The following is a 23,802-nucleotide window of genomic DNA, read 5'->3' as shown; positions in this document are numbered from 1 at the left end:
ATACTTTTTTAGATTGATATTCCTGGGTCTTTACCAAGGGTCTCACTAACTTGTGTGATTCTTGGTGTGTCACCATATTATTGTCTTGGAAACGGACCCATTTATCCATGGGGCCGTTTAACTTGACCGTTCTAACTGAACCATCCTGGTGCTTCCTTGATATTATACGAGGCCCGCCACCTATGCCTAGACCAGCCACTTGACCATCTTTCTGGGTTGTCTGGATGCTAACCCTCTGCTGAGGTAATTTCCCTATGGTTGGGCTGGATGTCTCCCTCATCAAAGATATTTCCACACAAAGGGCTTCGATCGCATCTCCCTCAGACACAGCTGCTATGTTCACAGAGTCTTCCAGACCCCATGTAGAATTCAGCGTGTCAGAGATTGTGACCGCCTCCGATGCCCCAGGTAGTTCAACCCTTGAACGATCGTGCCCCTGAATTTCTATTTGAGTGGTGGAGGTGCCACTTGCCTCAGACTTCTTATTACTTTTACTTGGGTTATAGGGTTTAATGGATTCAAAATTGTCCCTCCCAACAGTGTCACTGTAACAGATCAGCTTAGTTGTTAAGGAATACAATTTCTGTTGATCTGTTGCCATTACTGAACACAACGAAAACAAAGCTTCGACCTTTCCTGAAAGGGCTTCAATCAACGCCAATGCGACATTATCATCTGAGAAGGAAGTTCTGCCCCTAATCGGCTCTACTGATGCTGTCTCCAATGAAGTCTTGTCGCCAGAGGGTTCAATGTGTATATCAAGATTGGGGGTAACCGATAAGTCAGTGCCTTGGGTATCACTGTCCTGCTGGCCCACACCCATAGAATTTTTTCGGACATTGGCACACAGTGTTAATAAAGACCCATTGTTATCAAGAGAACCATCAAAACCCGATGATTGATCCTCCCCCACATCGTTTACATCAGTACCGTGAGGCTGTGGCAGGGACTGGGTATGATGGCTTTCAATATTCGATTGTACTACGTCCAGTAAATCTACTTTCCCAGTTTCAACCCCTAAAAAGTAACCTGAGATTTTCATCTGCTGAGCCATAAGTTTAAGATTTACCACATTAGTTTTCATTCCTTTTTTTCCTCTAATACCGTCCCACTTATTTTTAATTGCCAACCCAGTACTCTGGGTCCGTGTGTCATTGCCTGGGCAGGCACTTCGCAAACCAGTTCTCTTTGTATTTCTCAATTTCATGATCACACTCGTATATGACCAATAGATGGGGTCAAAATGTATGGTATGAAAAGTTATAACTGGATATTTATGAATAAATAAATAAATTTAACGCTGGGTCAAATGAAGAAAAAAAAAAATTAAAGTAGTTTCAAACATACTGTGAAACATACAATATACTTCAGAAATATTAATATAAAAATTCCTAACAGAACCACAACAAATAAAATGGTTGTAGTGTGTCCTTTAAAGTTCCAGCAGTTTTCTAATGTCCCTTAAAGTCCATTCGCCATATAACATGTGATTGCGCTTAAAGAATAATATACTTATCCCATGGGGGAGGGAACTCTCTCCAACCTCGCAACCCAGAGGATTCCAAGAGCGGGGGGAGAATCTCGCAGCCCCTTTATCAGGAACAAAAAAATGAAGTTCGTAATTACGGCAGGACAAATGAACTAAAAGCAGTGTAAAGCATGCTTGACACACGAGGTCCTGCTATTGATTAATGCATATAATAGAAAAAACAATTTACTCCAAATGTTACAAACGTCGTGTGGGCAAATAATGTTCCTTGGCACAAGTTGTTCACCGAAGAACGCCCGTTGCCTATCAAGGCAGAAAAGGTGCAAGGCAGGATCAAAACACAGTGCGCACCAGTCTTTCCCTTCCAGCTGGCGTGTTCAACGCTCCAGGTGGGGAGAACTACACAAATAGACCCACAATCTAATTGGACCAGATGACATGAGCCCCTCTCTCAAATAACTCGCTGGCAATAACCCTCTCACCTCTTCCGTCAATTAGGAGTTACGAGGACAGCCACTTGCACGGTGTCTTCATGCAGCAAACAAAAGCCTCCCGCCAGGGGCTCCATAGCTGATAAGGTGCTCCATTATGCTCCAGGAGCTACAAGGACTCTAAGGACTCTGCTGAACTCTGCGCGCTCCGCGCCTGAAACAGATTATGTAGCTACTCTGCCTCCAGGCTTCAATAGAATAGAGTTAACCCCTTCACTCCTGGGGGAAAACACACCAGCTACAGAGCACAAGAACCAGTCTCCCAAGGACTGTAAGGACTCTGCTGGACTCCGCGCACTCCGTGCATGAAACAGATTATGTAGCTTCTCCGCCTCCATGCTTCAATAGAATAGCGTTAACCCCTTCACTCCTGGGGGAAAACACACCAGCTGCAGAGCACAAGAACCAGTCTCCCAAGGACTGTAAGGACTCTGCTGGACTCCCTGCTGAAATAACTATCCTCAGAACCAAGAAGGGCAGATCCAGTCCAGTCCTGTGCCGTGCTGTGACCAGAGTGCATTGCAGATTCAGTCCAGTCCTGTGCCGTGCTGTGACCAGAGCGCCTTGCTGACGCTGCCCAGTCCGATGTGCCCAGCCGTCTGTCCTAAACCAGATTCAATCCCCTGACCAGAACGGACGGTTCCATTTAAAAACTTATCCAGTGAGTATAAATAGGAAGTTTTGCGTCACTTGCATATGTACTTTGCATAGTCTTGTTCCAATCTTAGAACCATCTTATCTTGTATTCAGAACCTGTATTGTGGGGAGTATCTTTGCATTGTCTGAACCCTCTTTTCCAAACCATCCTGTCTTTTCTCCATAGCCAGTATTGTTAAAATCATCTTTGCGCTGATCCTTTTCTCATCTGAAGAAGGTGTGTTTCCTTAGCAGGCAGTCACCCTGATCAAGTGACTATGTTCCTGTGTGGCATTCGTTTTGTTCATAGTCATCCCCTAGCTTAAGAAAACCCATTTGTCATTTTTAAAAGCACATTCCTGTTTTCCATTCTCGTGCCTATCTTGAAAAAAACGACCTCCTCTAAAACGTCTGTAACTTCCTCAGTTTTGGTGATAGAAACAAAATGTCAACTCATGCTTGTAGCCAACATGCATATCTATCAATCGCACCTAAAACTGCATTCCAAATCCATGCGATTCTCCCGTTATCATGAATATCGCGCAGTGAAAAGTTTGCAGCGAATTTTCATTTTGGGGAAATTTTCACATGTGTAAAACATCTTTTAATTGCTTCCGACTTGAATTTTAAGATTTCAAATGTTTTCTTTGCATTAAATCATTGCTTGGGTTTGTGTGCAACTATCCAAAGCGACTCCCATAAGAATTTATAACAATTCTAGCAATTGTGATCATATTTGGTGTCTTTGCCCAGTCCATTCTAAGATAACTTTAAAAGCCATGCTGACAGTTTGACAGTCAATTCCGTTTTTCTCTTGTGTTTACTGGGGGAAAGTGGGATTGATACCCTGTTTGAATTTTCCATTCCTGAATACCTGCTCTCTCCTCCTATCTCTTTACATTACCTATTGGGGTCGGGGGTGTGCAGGGGGAACCTCTAACCACAGTGCTATCTAATCTAAACCACACAAAAGTATTATTTTCTGTGCTGAATTGTTTTGCTTACTACTTACTCCTCATGTATTAAAGAGATTATTCAGTGTTGCATCACCCCATTGGGGATTGTTGTGTACCTATTAAAACATATTGTGATAAAATGTTAATACATAAATAAATATTTACCTATGCAAACCAGCCTGATTCCTGGTTCAGTGTGACCGGGGGTTCCAGGAGAAGGGCGTGATATGAGTGGTATATCGTTCAGAATAAAGAATTTTAGACAAAAATAAATAAGGATTTCAGTTGTGTACTACATGCTAGGCGTTGACTTGGGTGTGTGCCGGATTGAAATCACTTACACCTCCCGGACCCTCTGCATGACCTTCTCATTTCATCTCTAAAACCCAGGACATCCTGTCCACCCTCTCGTCCTCCCATCCTCTCCTACTCTTCCCTCTTCTCTCTCCACGACCTCCAGGCCCCGTGCAGCTGCCTCTCACCCCTCCTTCTCTTCCTTTCCTTTGTTCTCCCCTGACGATATCTCCAGACAAGTCTGATGTATGAAAGTCTCGTCAAAACAGGTTCTTTCCTGTGTGAATGATTAGTGTAAAGTGCCTGACTCTACCTGACTCTATTAGTGGGACAATTCACTGGTAGTTAATAGTAGTAGGCCTCTCCCTGCTTTCCACTGTTAACTAATGGGGACATCTTCATTGTTCTCGATCGCCTCTTCCTCGTCCCAGTACTTGCTGGAAATACGGAAGGGAGACCAAACAAGATGGAAGTTGATATTTACCGGTTATATTATTACAACGCGATTGACAAAGGTCAGAGGGAAAACCCCTGGCCCTGGTTTTGTACCCAAAAGGTGACTTTCTTGGTGTCAAATTACATAGTATTGGTCTGTATAAAACTTCCCATGATCAGAGCTAGGGGAAGACAAAGAGGTGGCGAAATGGAAGGTATGTCTTTGTCCTATTTTACTTTCCCCTTTTCGTTTTTTTTTCTTCTGGGATGACATGTTTATCCCTCTCTTGGGTTTGGGACATTGGGACCTGCATAACCCGAAAAGGCTTCTGGGATTTCTTCACCTACCGCACCGTTGGGATACTGCGTCTCACCTAGGGTACTCTCTTGAGTGCAACCCAGGACTTCCCTACCCAGGTGATGCTCCCTCGCTTGTCCACTCCAAGGGTTGGGATCCAAAAGCGATGGCCCTCCCCTGGCACTCCACAGGCCACCTGAATAGAGAACTCTCAAAGTCTAAATGGGAGAGTACAACTAGGCTTCTCACACTACATAAAACATTGATGAGTTTTCTGGATTCTCCGTAGGGTCAACACTCTGGGATAGGACAGGCATGATTAGGCAGAGCTATAATGATCTGTAAGACTCTTCCATATCGTGCAAAGCGGCTGGCTTGCAAACATAAACAATTAATTGTGACTATGCTTGGAGATAAATGTATGTTCGCTAATATTTACATACACCCTAATGAGAACTTTGGTGAGATGTTCAAAACAGGGGGTCTCCTCCTAAATATTTTGCACTATGACACTGATACTAGGTTTATAGTTGAGGGGGGTTTTAATGCAACATTGTGAGAGAAGGAGGATTTAGGAATAGAGCTGAAGCTACTGGTGGAAGCCAGCGACATTCCAGAACAAAATATACTCCAACCTAAACAAGACGTCAGGGGCCATACAATTAATAATTTTATGAAACAAGCCTGGTTGGTAGAGCTGAATCGGAGGTGTATTGGTGATAATCCTTTGAAAAGTCACATTCAGTTCTGGCGCGTGGGCCTCTGTGATTAACTACTGTATGGTGGACTACTTTTCATTTAACAATGTAATAGAGTTTTCAGTTTTCAATTGCCCTGAAAGCGATCATAATCCGCTCTCGATTAAATGGAAATTGCTTTTAGAATGTCCCCCAGAAGTAAAAGAGGAGACTAAGGTATTGAGATGCTCGGGCATCATGAGACCAAATAGAGAAATAGTAGCATGCACACTAAACAATGAAGACATTCCTCTTTCACAGGCATCTATTATCTCATCTGGTCTGACTAACAATGAAATAGTAGCTGCCTTTCAGGGGCTTAAAAGGGCAACTCTGAAAAGAAGGGACAATGTGCTCTGGGTCGACTTTGAGTGTATTATGGCACAGCAGAAGCTGTATGCAGAATCTAGATCAAGGACCCTGCATGCACGTGAATTGCATGCTTTAAAACATGGCTCCAAAAATCTGCTGGAAGAGAAGAAATCCACTTTCCTTGGAGAACGGTGGCCAAGGGCTTCAATGATACTAGAATGCAGGATGCCAATACAATCACCCTTGTGGTCTGGGAATCCCACTTCAAGGGTATTTTATTTAGAAGTCCCAGAAAACTCCTCTACAGACTGTAAGAAAAATCAGTGAGAGTTTAGCCTTTACAGTAGATGAGATCTGAGCTTCCGTGATGGCAGCCAAGGAGGTAAAATAAAGCTGCAGGGCCTGATGGCAGTAGACACGAAGCCCTCCATTGGTTCCTTGAGTGGTAGTCTTCTATCTTGGTAAGGGTTTTTAATGCAGTTGCCAGTGCACAGATGCTCCCTTCCTCATAGAAAAAGAACTTGATCATCCCCCTTTTCAAAAAAAGATCAAGCAGTAATCCTCAATGTTATCAGCCAATCTCTGTTCTTGATATGTCTTGGAAATTTGTTTCAAAATGTGTTTATTTAAGGCTTGAGCAGTGGGCAATTACCAACAGTATGTCCTACCAGATATGCTTCAGAAAGGGATTTAGCACGATCGATCAGTGCTTTGTGTTAATAAAATAATTGAAAAATATGTTAAGATTAGAGGCGGGCGTGTGTGTGTTGCATTCGTGGATCTCGCCAAAACGGTGGTCAGTCAAAATCTCGAAAACAAAATCTCGAATGACAAAAAGCCCGAAACAAAAATCTCGAAAAAAAAAATATCGAATTTTTATTTATTTATTTATATATGTTTTTGGGGTCAGGTAAGTAAAAAAAAGGGGTAAAATAAAAAAAAAATGAAAAAACGGGGGTTGGGAGGAACCCCCCCATTTTGAAAAAAAACACATTGAAAAAAAAATTCAATATTTTTTTTTTCGGCCTTTTGTATTCGAGATTTTTTAATTCGGTATTATCACTATGAACCCGCCAAAACATTTGATTCACTGGATCAGGCTGTCCTATGGCAGAAACTGAAAATTATTGGGGTTCCTGATGGGCCATTTCAGTTAATCCAACTCCTGTACACTGAAACCGCGGCTTTGGTCCATTGGTCATGCGCTGATGGTTTTGCCAAGGATTTTGCTACTAATAAGGGAGTTAGGCAGGGGTGTCCTCTTGCTCCGCTGTTATATATTCTTTTTCTCACTGACTTAAATGCACACAACTCCTTAGCAAGAACTAATTCAACAGTTCTAAAAGAGGTCAGTTATGATGAATTATTGTACGCAGATGGTACGGCCTTGATTGACCTCACACAGAGGGAACCATGCCGAAGCCTGCTTTATGCAGCTAGGTTTTTTGAGGAACATGGTCGGGAAGTGAATCAAACAAAGACTATGACCGTGGTCTTTGGAAATAGAAAACCAAACTCAGTTTGGTCAATAACATCGTTATAATTTCTGTTTAAGATTCATAAAATTATCTAGGTACTTTGTTCTTCAGGAATGGCAGGCTGGTGTCAACATATTAGAATGTGCAGCAAGCTTTAAGGTTTTATTAAAATATTACCATATATTCTGATGCAAAAAATTGGACAAATGTTTAAGGGTGATGGAGGGAATAGTCCATACCTCGGCACTATATGGCAGCCAAATGTGGGGCTATGGCAATGGTTTAAGCCTGGATTACCCTCAAAACGTGTTTTTAAGTAAGGTAACGTGCCTGTCTCCTGGCACACCGGGAGAGGCTCTAAGGCTGGAACTGGGGGCGCATAACATCGCAGTCCTTGCTAAATGTACGTTTTTGGAGTTCTTTGCGAAAACCAACAAACTTAACTAGAACATATATACGACAAATACAGTAGCTGAAATAGCTTCTTCAACAGCGCAAGTATTCTTGGTTTAAATGTGATGCAGCACTTACGAGGAAATGGGGCATCGATTTTGGCCAAGCCTACATCTCTGCAGCATTCAAGCAAGTTTTCAAAGAAGGGCGGCACAGTTAGAACATGTTGCCATGTTGAAGCGAACCTGTAGATTACCCTCAATTAAATTCTTTGCAGCATCATGCAAGGGTTTCATGGGCAGGAACGCAATAAGCACCTTTAGATGCCCAGTCCACAGGAGGGTATTCTTAATGATCCACCTGAATGTGTTACCATTTATTTATCTATTTATTTATATAGTGCCTTGCCCAGCGTAGATCATTGGGCAGTTCATTCCACGCCTGGGCAGCCAATACCGGGAATGATGTACTATTCCGCCTTGTTTTTTTTATACACACAGAACTGTAAGTCGTTGGGCGTCATTCGACTGCAAGGATGGCCGAGGCTTGTAGAACTCTAACCATTATTGGCAAGAATGGACTGGCTGAGAGGTAACAAGGAGTGCGCTTTTGGGCTCGCTTGCGATGAAGATCTGCTACTTTTTCTGCTGAGTTGCCTTAATTTGTATGACCTTAGAAGGCAATGGCTCAGGTAACATTTTATTAAAAATGTTTTCAGGACCACCAGGGATGCAATGTGTTTGTTTATGAATCTTAATGACATAGATTTTGTATCCGATGTTTGTAAAAAGCTGATTTTAAAAGATACGGAAGACCTTTTTAGATATGTATCTTTGTTTTAAATAGGGTCTTATTCTTATTGTTTGTGTGGTTTTATAGTGTAATATTAATTGTTAATGGGTAATGCCGAATAAAAAAACAAAGTTACAAAGTTGAACTGATATGGCAATGGTGGAATCTTTGTTCAAGGTCTGGTAGATGCGGTGACTAGAATGCACACATTTCATCAGTGGGAGCAATGATTGGGTGTTTCTTTGCATTGCACTTGTATAATCACTCTGGGATGATGGCAAACTATCTAGCAGAAATGAGTGTTTTGAAAGAGTGAGATCTTGCAATATGGGAAGAGTCTGAAAAAGGAAACTGGGTAATGAGGAAAACTAATTTTCCATTAGGGCTTTTGGAGCCGATGAAGCGCTTGAACATCAAATACAACTTTGAAGGTTATTGAGGTTTGATAGGCCTGACAGTAAGGAACTTGCATACTATTTGTAACAGCGCCAGTAGGTGACTATATATCTGAACAGACTTCGAGCATGGGAGGGATACCAGAGCAAGCAGCATAACACAAACTCTAAGGAAGGAGTAAACAGGAAGGATATTGCTTATTAAACTTAAACAGATTTGAAATCTATTTTCATATGATGGACCTGAACTTGCCAACATTGCAACCAACGCAATTTCTAGTAAGAGTATTACAAAAGATGTCGCCTACTCCAATCTCTTGTTGTTAGATTGCAAAAAAACAGAGACTCATCTCTGAACCTAGCACCACAAGGTTATGGGAGATAATCAAAAAGAACAAACTAAATGTTACAGAGTTAAGAGCAGATAGATCAATATTCGCTTGGCTATTTATTATAAGCAGTTCACAGTGTCAGGTAGATTTACGCGAGACATTAGAGTTCTATGAATTCTCTTCTCTGCTACGTTCACTGTTTAATGATGGAATTCTGCATGTTTGCCTGCAAAAAAGTAAAGTGATCCAAATGTTCATGTCAATTCCACTGCCACGAACACTGCAAAGCAGCAGCATAAACTGCAAACAAACAACTTTAACATCAGCAATTACTACTGTTTCACATGAGGGGATGTTATCTGTGGCAGATGTTGATGGCATGGCAGAGGAACAAGCCTCTGATAAGTCAAAAGGCATTTAGACATACAAAGAGCTGGCTGACCTATTTACCAAATAAAATCAAAAGAAGTGCTGGAAAATAATGACATTTTTGTTCAAAATGGTAATTGAATGCAGGGACCAAGCAATGCTTAGACTTACATGTTGCTGGTCCCCTGCACATTTTTAACACTCATAAAGCGTAGTGTAAAAGTAAACAGTAAAGCAAGATCAAATCACCTTCACTCTTCACCTTTACTGTCCAGTTTGAGAGTAATAGCATACCTCCTGCAAATATGTTTTGCTGGCAGCACTGTATAATGGATTCCAATGGATTCCGCCTGCTAGACACCAAGTGTAAAAGCAAGGCGGATTCCATTGGAACCTTTGGTTTTACGTGGGCATGAAAATCTCATGCAGGCACAAAATCAAATGCTCTCCTGAAATGGAGGAAAGCAAAGCAGAGATGCCATCTCCGCTTTGCTGCCCTCCTATGCCTCAGCACAGCTGCAAAATGAACGGGAGCATGAAAGGAATGTATAACAGCATTTTACAGATTCCAGTTACGCCCCGGTTTATTACAAAAGGACCCCCATGGAGTTTAACAGATACAAAGAATATGATCAAGCAAAAGAGGCTCCAGGGAACTGTGGTGACCGGCTACAAATTCATGGGCAGCACAAACATAGCGTATGTTACTATGAAAAAGCTCCTTTCACACATGAATTCCAAAGATTATTTAACTTCTTACCTACCTCAAAAAATGCTTCGGCATGCAGAAATGACCAACACAACTTTGTGGTGGCATGGCATATAGAACTGCTGGTGGCCTCACGTTGTTCGTTGTCCTGTTTTAGCACAACACAAGAAGAGGCAGACACGAAGGCAGTTCTTCATGCATCAGTGCCATAGAAAAGCAAGAGGAGGCACACAACTCTAGGTGTGTGCACAGGAAACAGATGTCATACTTTTTAATCATCCTGAATGCATCTTTCAAATGTGGCTTTAGAAATTAAAATCTGGTGAGAAATAGCAGAGATATTGAAGATATTATGAATTTTGTTCATAGACCTCTTGGTGATTTCATCAATCCTGCACACCACGTACCACAACGCGCACCCTAGAAATTCTTCTTCTGATGATACTTTCTGATGACAAAAGGCCTTTTCCTCAATAAAACTGCCATAAACGTACAAGCGCTGCCCCACTCTGTTATTGTTCTTAGCTCATCTCTTCAACTGCTTCTGGTATGTTTCGTTGGATAAGCACCCCCCCCCTCCCCTGCCCCATTCCTAACCTCTCCACAATGGTGTTTCTCTGGGTTTGGATCCAATTCTCATGTCTTTCAAGACCTCCCAGTTGACATCTATTGTTGCGTTGTTTTAATCTATTCTCTAACTGTTTGGTATATGGATCTCTCCCAAATCCTTAATGGCGATCGTTCTTTCTTTTAATCACTTCACAATACTATTTATATTCTATTGAGCTGTCCTTGCTCAATGCCAGTGTGTTCATAAATGCTCTAAAACCTCTTTTCCAACCAGTAGTTCTGTATGCTCCTGCCTCTCATGCCTACTTACACTCTGTAATACCCACAATGTGTCTCTAACAATCTCTAACACTCATTGGCATTCAATGTAGACATTATATTTAATGAATAATTAACTTCGTCGTACCAGTTCAATTTATTTACATGTGCCAAACACTAAGAGCATCATAATATATGAAAATGCTGCTCTGCTCTCTGCGTCCCTAAAAAGACTAATGTGCACATTAGTTTTCTCAATCATGTTGTTATAACCTTTCTGGTAGCACCTTCGGAGGAGGACAGGCAGCCAATCAGGTGACTAGATACGCTGGTTTCATTGCCCAATGAAAGCCTGCGTTCTAATGCTGGCTACTGGTGCCTCCTGCTGTTTTGTACCATTTTCTTCACCACCCATTGGTGGCATTTCTGATTGTTCCCCCGCCCCACCCCATTATTTAGCGTAGCTGCTTCCTGGACTCACAACAAATGTGTCCGAATACACGTGAGCGACAGGTTGAGGAAAAAGGTGATCGCATTCCTAAAGCGATGATTCTTTAAGCTTGAAAGTGAGACACACTTCAGATAACAATGGCTTCAATGCATCTGCTTCTGTAACCAGTAACAGGGTTTTGAACACCTGCAGCCCCCACTCAACTCCAAATCATGAATAGGAGACTGCGGTGTCCCTGATGGCACTCCCTCAAACCTGGCATTAGAGCCTTGCAATTCCGTAACTTCTCTGGACATTTGAAAAGGTAGTTCTTTCTCAGCTGTGAATGGCAGCGAGTAAGCGAATTAAACATTAACAGATGGGTGCTGGGGGCTGAGCTCTTTTGCTTCAGAAAGCTGCCACTCACCTTACATCCTTAATCTGCATCTTCTCTCATTCAAATGGAATCACAAAATCACCACTCACCCCATTTTTAAATATTTTATTTCCATCATACCATTGCCAAAAAAGGGTTTTATTTTCCTTTTTGGAGCGTCACATTTTCTTTGCATTGTGCATACTCACAAACTGCAGGTGCTGTTTCTTTAAGCCTTCAAATTAAATTAAGTTGCAGAAGCAAGAGGGGAACGATTACTCGTACATTACTTGTATACCTCTATGAGGAATGAAGGAATATAAAACGTCACTAATGCCTTGTGCTTCATGTATTTTGATAATGATTAATATATTTGTCAGATTGGTTTATTTCGTATTTTGACAAAACAGAGTTAAGAGGAGATGTCAGTAAAGGGTTCGAATTGAAGTCTGGGCTCAAATCCCAGCTTCGTCAGATAATTAAGGTGTGTGATCTTGGGCAAATCATTTTCCCTTACTATGCCTTATCTGCCAAAATTGTTAGTCCATAGAAGTGATTCAGTTTATAGTCTACACAGCCTCTATCACGGTTTAATACGCTATTAATGTTACTCCACTTATGATATTAGCAACCAATCATACACACTTCACAAGTTGTTGCTGCTGGCAGCTCCTATGTCCATGTGATTGGTATAGTTGCAGAATTCTTACAACTTAAGAGTGTGACGAAATTACATTCTTTTTTTTCGATATGCTTTGAACATTTTAACTGTTTGTAATGGGAACATTGTTTGTTTCTATGTGTTCTATGAGGAATTGCTAATTCCAGTGTCAGCTCCTGTTACTGCACTGCAGATCCTCACACTGTCCCACCACCACCAGATCCTCACAGTGCCCACCCGTGCAGGCACCACATGCTGTCCACTAGTAACAGACCCTAACACCTTCTATCAGTGCCCCAGTGCCGCAGCTCCTCACATTGTCCCCACCACCACTGGATCCTCACAGTACCCACCAGTGCAGGCACCACACGCTGTCCACCAGTGACAGCCCCTAATACCTTCTATCAGTGCCCCAGTGCCAGCTCCTCACAACGTCCACCCCCTGCAGCTCCTCACACTGTCCCCACCACCACTGGATCCTCACAGTGCCCACCAGAGCAGGCACCACACGCTGTCCACCAGTGACAGCCCCTAACACCATCTATCAGTGCCCCAGTGCCAGCTCATCCCAACGTCCACACCCTGCAGCTCCTCACACTGTCCTACCACCACCAGATCCTCACAGTGCCCACCAGCGCAAGCACCACACGCTGTCCACCAGTGACAGCCCCTAACACCATCTATCAGTGCCCCAGTGCCAGCTCCTCACAACGTCCACAGCCTGCAGCTCCTCACACTGTCCTACCACCACCAGATCCTCACAGTGCCCACCAGCGCAAGCACCACACGCTGTCCACCAGTGACAGCCCCTAACACCATCTATCAGTGCCCCAGTGCCAGCTCCTCACAACGTCCACACCCTGCAGCTCCTCACACTGTCCTACCACCACCGGATCCTCACAGTGCCCACCAGCGCAAGCACCACATGCTGTCCACCAGTGACAGCCCCTAACACCTTCTATCAGTGCCCCAGTGCCAGCTCCTCACAACGTCCACCCCCTGCAGCTCCTCACACTGTCCCCACCACCACCGGATCCTCACAGTGCCCACCAGAGCAGGCACCACACGCTGTCCACCAGTGACAGCCCCTAACACCATCTATCAGTGCCCCACTGCCAGCTCCACACAACGTCCACACCCTGCAGCTCCTCACACTGTCCTACCACCACCAGATCCTCACAGTGCCCACCAGCGCAAGCACCACATGCTGTCCACCAGTGACAGCCCCTAACACCTTCTATCAGTGCCCCAGTGCCAGCTCCTCACAACGTCCACCCCCTGCAGCTCCTCACACTGTCCTCACCCCCACCGGATCCTCACAGTGCCCACCAGTGCAGGCACTACACGCTGTCCACCAGTTACAGCCCCTAAAACCATCTATCAATGCCCGAGTGCCAGCCCCTCACAACGTCCACCCCCTGCAGCTCCTCGCACTGTCTGGGCTGAAGCCCATTACTGTACCTGCATGTTAATCACAGGTCCTCAACCCAATGTTCTACAATATGCCTAAGACCGTTCGAGGTTGAATACAAACATGGAACAAGAGAGACATTGTCCAGAAAACGCACTACATAAAAATGTTTACTCCCAAATTTCCTCTTCGAAATACTCCCTCTTCTACCTTACACCCTTCTTTCACCCTACCCAATTCTCACCTTGTTCACATGCCTCGCAACTTTCCATCAGCTATCACCCCCCCCTCCAAAAGATTGTTCAGCAAAATGACTCCTCTGTCACCCACTGACAGTCAATACTTCCCCCACACAAGCCCAGACTGCTTCATCACACTAATCTCTCTCTCTCCCGCCACCCTCACATAGTGCTCATCTCAAGAAGCCCATTCAGACGCATAGGAAATGATATTTCCCTATACCTGCTTTTAGGACCCTTTGGAACAGAAGCACTATTTCAGGAAATCAGATGCGTGAAGGATGAACATGCTAAAAGATGACTGGGTGGAGGAGCTACTTACTGTTTCAACATATGAAAAAGCCATTTACAAACTCACTGGTGACATTGAAAAATTTTGGGACATTTGGAGCTGCTTTCTTGATGCATATGGATAAACCTGATCTTTGATCTGGGGTATTATGTACTTACCCTTGAACACTCATAATCTGTATAATACCTATAGTTTGTGTGATGGTTTTTGTAATGCCCTTTTGTCTGAGGTATAGTATTTTGCATTGAAATTTTTGGTTTATGTCTTCTACTCCTACGCTCTTATTCTCTTTCTTCCTTTTCTTTTTCTTTTTCTTCTTTTCCTTTCTTCCTTCTTGTTCTATTTTTGATGTTTATATGTTTGGATTGTTTATGGCGAATTGATTACTTTGCTTTCACTAGGTTGATATGTGTGAATTTCATGGACAGCTGTTCATTTATTTATGTTTGCTTAATGTGAAAATAAAAAATTTAAATAAAAAAAAAAAAAAAAAGAAAATTAACCATTTCTGGCTACTGCGGCTTGGCGCAGGGGGTATTTTATCCTTCCGAGCAAGCAAATACCATTGAAACATAGTGGAATAACCCAGCCTCAATAGAGAGAGTACAGTCCTATGTGGTGGGCAAAATGTCTACCGGATGGACTGCAAGCAAATGCAGCACTGTCTCTGAAGCTCACCCCAGACTGGTGCTACAATAAGGCAGACCTGGACAGCCATCTTGGGTGTCGCCAGTAGAAGAGGGACAAACGTACACTTTGTCCCATTAATACCAAATCCGGTCTCATTGCAAATATGCCTGAAAAATAGCACTTTGACCAGGTGGGATACAGCCTTCCACCCACCCTGTGCACCCCAGTCAGAATTAGCTAGACTAGAAGATGCAATGTCAATTTTCAAAGTCTTCCTGAACTTGCAGAGAACACAGTTTAGGAGGAACCCCAAAGGTGAGTCACAAATGCCTCTTAGTGCCAAGGTAAAAAGGGAACAGGACTTTAGAGACTGATATGTCCTGGCAACGTATCACTTATCCGTAGACTGCATGTCACAAAGAAAGACAAGGCCATTACAGTGAGTCTGCACTGGCCCATGGAAGGTAAGAGAGCACAGTGATATGCTCTGGCGTGTTCACATAATGCATGCAGGTGGCAACTTACCATCTTCCTCCCAAGATACTGCCATCCTTCTTTTACACTCTCTTGGATTGTCTTGCTGTCAATGCTCTCTAGAAGAAACAACAGAGAAAATAAGGAAAACATAGATTAGGGACACGCAAACAAATCGAACTATCTTTAGTACCCGTTAACATAAGTGTTCAGCCATGTTTTGTTTGGATAGACGTATGTGAATATACATGTTGAATTTTAATTTTGGCTGAATGAGCTTTAAATCTCTGCTAGACCTGCTGCAGCAGTACAAAGAGAGGCAAAGAAAGTGCATCATGGTGAACGATCTAATATATTGAAGCCATTTAGCAGATGTTAGTGCCACAGTGTAAGTTGGGAAGAGAGTTGTGGAATGTTGCTTTCATTTCTAGGCTGCTTGATCGATTGGTGTTTTCTTCGACTTTTGCGCTACGTTGTAGTTTGCTTAAAGAATAGAACAGCAGGGCTCCCAATCCACAACAATGTGATTCAGTGTTGCAGAGTGCTTTTCCTGGGGCCAGTTCATATTAACAAAAGGAGATATTTTGCAGGCGCCACCCTGTAGTCAAAGAACATACCTGACAATGTCATTGTTTACTTGTGCGTGTCAGCTCCATTCTAATGTTTTTCTGAGTACTATGCATTTTCATTGCGTGTTACAACTTTGAGCTGCAGCGTGCAATGATGAATTATGCTGAATTGATCTCAGCATTATAATAATGGAAAGGGGGCGCTAGCATTAGTGTTTTTGCAAAGAGTTTAACTGTTCGAAAAGTTTTGAAAAGCTGCTGGGGAAGGGGCCGGGGTGTGGCATATATCGCTTTTCTCAACAGCACATTGTGCTATTTCTCTGTGATGCAGAGAGTGCCTTTCTTTTGCTCAATGCATCTTAAGTAAACAGTATATAATTGGTGTGATGAACATGAGTTTGTCGAACATACTTGCAAAATCGGCTAACAGAGTAAGCCCTTCCTCCAATCAAACCCTGTCCACATAGGAGCTAGATAGAAGCCCTGGATAAGAGCCTGCACATTATTTTTCGGGTCAACTGTTTAGCAGGAGACCATGTGATCTAACTAGATTTACAGGGCTGTCAAGAAAACCGAAGTGGAATGCCTCAACTATTAAACAACGGTTCCATAAATTGTCAAAATGTATGTAAATAATAGTGGAACTATTAGGAGTACAAATTAAAATTGTGGAACTCAGTTCCTGTTAGTACCTGCTCACTTCAAGCTTTAACCTGAGATTGTATACGGATACATTGTGTTCCGTCATAAGATCTAAACATGGTTGTTCTCAAAGTAAACATAAAGTCTGTGGCAAATTTTAGTTGTCAAATACTAGCAGCTGGAGAACTTCTGGTAAGTCTGCCCTTTACAGATACTACTGCACGTCAACATAAAAATAAACCATTTATAGTCAATGCTGTTTAGAAATGTGATAGATTCCTATGCAAATTCTTATATCCCCTATGGTGTGGCACAGAGAGCTAAAGCGTGATAGCAGACACTCCTGAGTGAGCAACATCCCATCAAGCAAGTTATTCTGCCGTAATCATTCTCAGCACAGGGACTCTCACACTTTTGGCACATGAAAATATGATTTACAGAAAGAAAGTAGCAGGGGCTGATCCAAACAATATGGCTTAATGGGTATGCAAGTCAAAAAAGGCTTTGCTGATTTCTGAGGCTGGTGCTGGTATTTTAGGTAGGGTGCTTGGCAGACATTATGAATTCGATGCATTCGAAATTCTTTTTCATGAAAAATCTACAATAACACGAATTGACAAAAACAATAGGCCCGATTTTCAAAGTGTAGACAGTAAACCTTTCTAGTCCTGGAAAACCATTCTAGTCCTGTGGGGTGTTCTGCAAACAAGCCCTAAATTTACCTGTTGGCTTTGCCAATGGTTGTTTATAAAGTATTTCATACTGATGCATAACTTGCTTCCAAGCTTTTCTGATTTTGGAAAGAAAGGCTAGTAAGGCACAGGGAGAATTTGCAATGTGCCTGTGGCCATACAATTTAGTCAATTTGGAAAACTGAAATTAGAATCCAGGTCATAGTCCCCGTAATAACTGTGGTAGCCAAGGCGGACCCCTTCCCAAGGGTTACCTCGGCCTCACCCTCAGCTTGCAGCAATAAGGAGACTAGACATCAGACGACTGATGGATAAATGAAACTTCTTGAATTAAATAGAAATTAAGCAGCATACAGAGAAATAATCAGCTGATAAGCAGGAAAATGCAGAAGGACAAGTGGCTGGCAGTTGTCACTCAGAGCTCTGAAGGAACTGCCCTTAGAGCACATGATATATAGCATGTCATAAGCAAATCACTAATATATTATAGCATTTTCACAATGGTGGGTGGTACTTGGCATGACATGGCAGACATTAGGCAATAACTGTCAACATCTGACTTGTGACTTTGTGATGAAGCCTTGCGAGCACATGGGCTGGGTACATCGTGTTGTAATGTGGATAAGCAGCCTTCACAGAAGCAACTACGGTTATCTACCATACATGGTGCTAATGCTTCACTTGTAGAGAGCAAACGGAAGAGAAGGTCTGACATGTCCCTTTGCCTTGTTACAGGGTCTTGGGGAGACCTGTCGCCACAAGGTTTATTGGGCATCCTTTCACTAGCTGAAGAGGAGTAGGGGGAAGGAACTACTTTATAATGTTCATAACATGGGCGTGTATCATTCAATGATATGGTCTGCGCTGGAGGTGTTATTATGGGCGTTCTTATGGAATTAACCCACATTGATTGATTGATTGATTGATTGATTGATTGATATACCACAAGAGCATGAAACACGGATCCCAAATCTGAGGGAGAAATAAAAGGAATGACAGAACACAGGGGAGACTATTTTGTAAAAAGGTGTTCATCGCAGGCATGGAACCACGGTTAGCACGTATGTGCTGTAGAGCCCTCTGCATGCAATTTTCAACTTTTACAAAACCAAGTATAAAAAGTAACAGTAAAAATAGGCAAAATCTCCTTTGCTTTTTCATTTTCTCTTTGCCTGCGTTCTTTCATGTCCCCCTTTGTTTTGTAAAAAGAAAATGGTAATGCCACCTGCAGATGATGGTTTGCAGACTGCATTCACAGATAGAAATGGGTGGATTCGATGGCAATCTATTCCTCTCCCAGCTGCTTGAACATTTGATGCTGGTGTAAAAGCACGTGCTCTTTGAAGGAGGAGGAGGAGCATAGAGTGCAAAGGTAAACTCTGTTTTGTGCCTCTACTTCAACTCCAAATGATTGTAAAATGACCTGGGGTGTAAAAGCAAGGTGTACATTGCAAACACCCTTCTTTTGCGTCTTACTTTTGTACTCCAGGGGTTTGGAAGTGGCCACCAAGGAACCAATTGAAGAAGGAGGAGGAATGCATACCGGAAATGCTAAATCCGTTTCTCAGCCATACTCCTTTTAGACACATGGTAAATGCCCCAAAGTGTTAAATAAATTAAGGCATAAGCATCATACTCCTTACTTTTGCAGGCCACCCCTTGTAAAATGACCCCAAGGAGAATAGGTGGACATTTCATTTTTCAGGTTTTTCTTTTTAAGAGGCAAGAGTAGGGACTATGTCAATTTGAAGCCTTGTCCACGAACCAGGAATGCACGTTTGCAGCTCTTATTGGTCATTAGGAGGACTTCCGTTTCGTTGCTAATGAGTTTTCAAAAGGGATGGCCACCCATTCATCCTTCCTGTAAAAGCAGCCTTTCAGATGGGCCATGTCCCGGACTGAGAAAACATCAGGCACAGCTCAGTATCATCAGCACTCTTGTATGGCAGGATGACCAACACAGAGATTAGAAAACCACAGCATCATGTGAAAACTGTACAACATGGGCGAAATGTACAACTTCTGATGCACCCCATATGGAATTCAGATGGGTGAGTATGTCAATATCTACAAAATATTGGCTTTTCCTGGAAGGTGACTTGATATGATGGACGTTATTGTCAACAAACCTTATATTGCATATTGGATGTCTCCAAACCTATTTGAGAACTTAACATGAAGTATGTTCTCAGATAGGAAATGTTCAGGGTACCCAATGATTCCACTGTAAAATATTCAACACACACATTTCTCAGTGCAGGGTATTCAATGTCAAGACATTCACCAACAATACATAATTTTAAAAAAAGAAGCAGATAGTATGTTTGGGAAAGGGGATCATGTGTTCTAGGGGTGGGGTTTGGGGTTAATGGAAGACTGTGGGGGATCGCCTCAGATTTTGCTGCTGCTCTGAAGTTAAAAATAGTGAAAATTAAAAATGAAACATTTGCCGATGAAATCCGTGGTAAAACATATAGAACCATGTGAAGTGATTGCCTTCCAAGCCACAGGGGTTATTTACATGAAATAAATGTAAATGGTCAAATTGGGACCTGCACTGAGTGACAGATCTGCAGTATAATGAGATGGATATGAGACATGTGAGTACTGATTTTATCAAATGTAGATCTTCTGTCATGCATAGGTCAATCTGTCCCTACAGCTGACACCATGTACGCAGTACGTCAGAACAATTAGAGTTTGGATCAGTGCACATATATGTGACAGGGTCATGACCCGATCACGGGGCAAAAGTGACCCTAGCCAAACTGGGGAAGGTGACCTACTAGGGTTTATACCAGAGCCAGTTCCATCCCAGAGGCGTAGTGGGGGAGTTGGGGGATCCAGTCCATATTACCCTGAGTGTGCATTGCATATGTCGGCTGCTAACTGTGGTAAGTCAAAAGAAGGAGTCAGACAAAGGGATGGCACTTCTACTCAAAGGTTTTACTTAACTAAAGGAGAAAAGAGCCTAGCACTAGAGGGTTTGCCCTACCTAAATGAATATGGGTGCTCATTGTCAGGGTGGATGTCCAAGTAAAGAGTCCATCCTCTGTCCAACTCTCGCCTATTCTGATCCTACCACTAACCAAAAAGGTTTTAACAAACAGAAACAATTCCAGGAGAATGACTATCTTTCCCTGTTCGACTGGTTCAACCTATGGGCACACTTTTAACAATCTTTCAAAATGGCTTCTGATGCAACAAAGGTGAAAACCAGAAGAATTTCTCCCTTTCACCCAGTCAAACTGTATGCGCGTAAAGGCTGTTTCCGGCCAGTCTATGTTAACTGCCTTTAAAAGTCCTTGTAGTTCCTCCCTGGGACTTTCCTTGCTTTGACCAGCTGTCCAACAGTTCTTCCTTTTTAACACAATTTGAGCCCTTAGGCTTCCCGGTCTTCTCCTGAGTAATGAAACAAGGGAGGTCACTCCCAAAGTGTCCTTTCACTATTCACAATAGCACTATCAGCAAAGAGACCACTCCTGCAACTTCTTTGAAATTTCACATCCCTTCTGCATGAGACCACAAGCATCCCCAAGCCTGGGTTTAATCTGATGCTACACCATTTCTGACGATAAAAATTTCTAGTCTGACCTACTCTTCATAAAAGACCCTCTTTAATATTTTCAAAGGTGACATTGGGCCTCAATACAAGTGTGCCGGTCCGGTAACAATGGTGGCAGTAAGCCTAACGGCACCGTTGTTACCGGTCCGGCACACTACGGGCCTGCTTGTCAGAGTTGCTGTGCCTGGCAGGTCAGACCCTGCCGGGCACATCGGCCACGGTAAGCAGACCTACACGGAAGCGCTGGCACCGTTATTGTCGGTGCCAGTGCTTCTGTGTTCCCCATTCCATTTTTTAGGCACCGGACTTCCCGGACCGACGAGGTTAGAATGCCCCTGCTGTTACCGGCAAGCCAGGTGCCAGAAAAATCTGCAAGTCTGGCAGCAGCCTGCCGGTTTTACCGGCATGGCTATTGACGGACTTGTAATGAGGCCTGTTGTCTTGAAGGTTAAGTAGTTGATAGGATGTTTGGAGTTCACCTCTTAACAAAGGTCCTAGATAACAGGTTTTAAGATTTTCTTCCCACCTAAATTAGTCTGCCAACCTTTCAAAATTCAGGAAAAAGTAACCTTAGGCTTTGCCTATGTAATATGGTTGTAAGATCCCTTGTGGAAGGTTGGGTGTTGCTTGTATAGCGAAAAGCTGTTCTAACCCAGTCTGTAGTCGGGTTTCCGCTTGTAATTGATGTGGGCCTAGACATGTTAAGGCAACTTCCTGGGATGCCATGTTGAGATTTGGTGTTAAAACTTGACCTGGTTTGCTTCCCTTATCTTATTTATGCTTGATGAGCTCTTATTTATAGAACTATATCGTCCCATTGATCGAGTTGAAAACGGAAGATAGGAAGAGTATCAAGTAGTAGTTGAGACTAGAAAAACAGACCCTGCACTTAAACAGGAATATGAACTTGAAGAAAAATTGGTTGTTTGATAGTCTGTACTCTGAGTTTTCAATATGGATAATTATCTTTTCCCCAGTTGGAGTGGGCATGATTAGCAACATGGGTCCCTCAACGTGTTCCACTTCACCCATATCCCACTCTGACACCATATATGAGGCAGGCATGGCATCTCAAGTAAGGATACAGACGCAAGAGGCACAAGAGGCACAAGTTTCAACACCTTTATTAAGTTCGACTCGGGTTGGAGACTTCCTAACTGGCCCTATATGGGAGTAGTCTCGACCATCAAAGTAAAATAAAATGGTCCAAGTCAGTCAGTCAAACAAAGGAAAAAGTCTGTGTCATAAACCTATACTTGCCCTCATGTTTCACAAAAACTAAGTGTGGGAAAATAGATAATAATAAAGAGTGTATTAAAAGAATGGCAGAATGGCAATCAAAGTGGCTCACCACTCCCTTCCCCAAGTTCAGTTCAATGGGATTCTTGCAAAGTTCCTTCACTGTGAATAGTATCCAGGGTTCAAAGATTCACAGTTCTCTTCAATGAATACTTGCGTGCTTCTCTCGCCTGGATTCACAATGATCAAACAAACAGATATTCACAAAGTTCCTTCTTAGTTATTTTCACAGGCTGCCCTTGCCTGTCTTCAAACTCTTAAACAAGGCTGAAACACTTTCCAGCTAAACAGCTCCACTTCACAGAGCTCGGGGAGAACTCCCTTCCCCAACATTTGTACTTCTCTTACATAATGTTGCCTGAAACACTTTCCAGCTAAATAGCTCCACCTCTCAGAGCTCGGGGAGAGCTCCCTTCCCCAACCTTTGTACTTCTCTTTCACAATGTTCACCTGTCAGAGACTTTCGCAACCGTATACTATTATCACCCCCATGCGTGACCACTCTGACAACAGGGTCCTTCTTATTATCATTTTGCCGGAGACATCAACCGCACAGTATTCTCACCCCTATGCATGACCACTCTGAAAATAGGATTGGTTTCTTAATCTTCATGCCTCTTGCACATGGATTCGCAGAACGGGCCCGCGGCCACTCTGTTCCTCAATTCACAAAAACATATAGTTCATTAGGACGGGCCCACGGCCACTCTGCTCCTCGTTTCTCAATAATTACCATTCACTTTCATGTTAGCCTTTTGGGATCTAGGCACACCTTCTTTCCCTTGTGCCCTTCCCTTCGATGGCTTAGAACACATTTTGTTTTCATTATTCACTGTTCTGTCGTGCCTTCTCGCCCGGCACCGCTCCATTACTTTGTTTCTCACCAGCTCCCTCGCCAGCTAAATACATTCAAGCTTTCCATTCAATGTCTTTATTCTTCAATGCATAATCTTGGTGTAACACTATAGCTTTCCACAATTGCGTGTATCACAAACCGGTTTCTCCCTTTGTTTGAACTCCCTGGCTGTGATTTCTTTGAACTCACTGGCTGTGATTGCTTTCGCGCATCCTTCTATTTTCAACTCGTCGAGGTCAGGTTCTTGCCCACCTGCCCCTTAGACACTCCCAGGCATCCTTCTGGCCCAGGGGAGGAAATGAGCAGTCTGCTGGTGCATGGAAGAACAGGACTAGCCGGCCCCTCGGCTTCTTGGCATCCCATTCTCCCTGGCCTGGCTCTCAGCAGCTCTCTTTTTACTGCTCCTCCGTCTCACCATCCAGCTTGCCTTCCTCTCCGTGCTCCACCTTTCATAGCTTGAAAAACGGTCCATAAGTTTCAGGTGTGTGCAATTGCGACTGAGTGCTTGGCCTTATTAGCTAGGCGTGGCCAGTACATGTTACTAGTGGTAATCTTTCTAGTCTCAGTCTTCCTCTTCCTCGTCTCAGTAGTTGGGCTGATTAGAAAATGATGGGAGTTATGGGAGTTGTAGTGTCCCATAGAGGCCGAGGGAATATGAGGTAAATAACTGCCAGAAAATAGGGGATACCATGTCTCACCTTATGGTGTCTCCTCTCACTCCC

The 23,802-nt window shown here is 43.1% G+C and overlaps 1 protein-coding gene across 1 annotated transcript in view; it reads right to left on the bottom strand.

Moving 5' to 3' along the window:
- Window positions 1–23,802, bottom strand: part of HHATL (hedgehog acyltransferase like) — a 360,457-nt gene that overhangs the window by 157,356 nt on the left and 179,299 nt on the right. Inside the window, exon 3 of the mRNA XM_069647763.1 lies at window positions 15,509–15,576. Within this exon, the coding sequence (XP_069503864.1) occupies window positions 15,509–15,576 (68 nt within the window). The remainder of the gene's footprint in view (window positions 1–15,508; window positions 15,577–23,802) is intronic.

The sequence above is a fragment of the Ambystoma mexicanum genome, chromosome 2q, assembly GCF_040938575.1.
Source record: "Ambystoma mexicanum isolate Mex_15411 chromosome 2q, UKY_AmexF1_1, whole genome shotgun sequence".
Taxonomy (NCBI): Eukaryota; Metazoa; Chordata; class Amphibia; order Caudata; family Ambystomatidae; genus Ambystoma; species Ambystoma mexicanum.
This window is presented reverse-complemented; position numbering and strand designations above follow the sequence as displayed.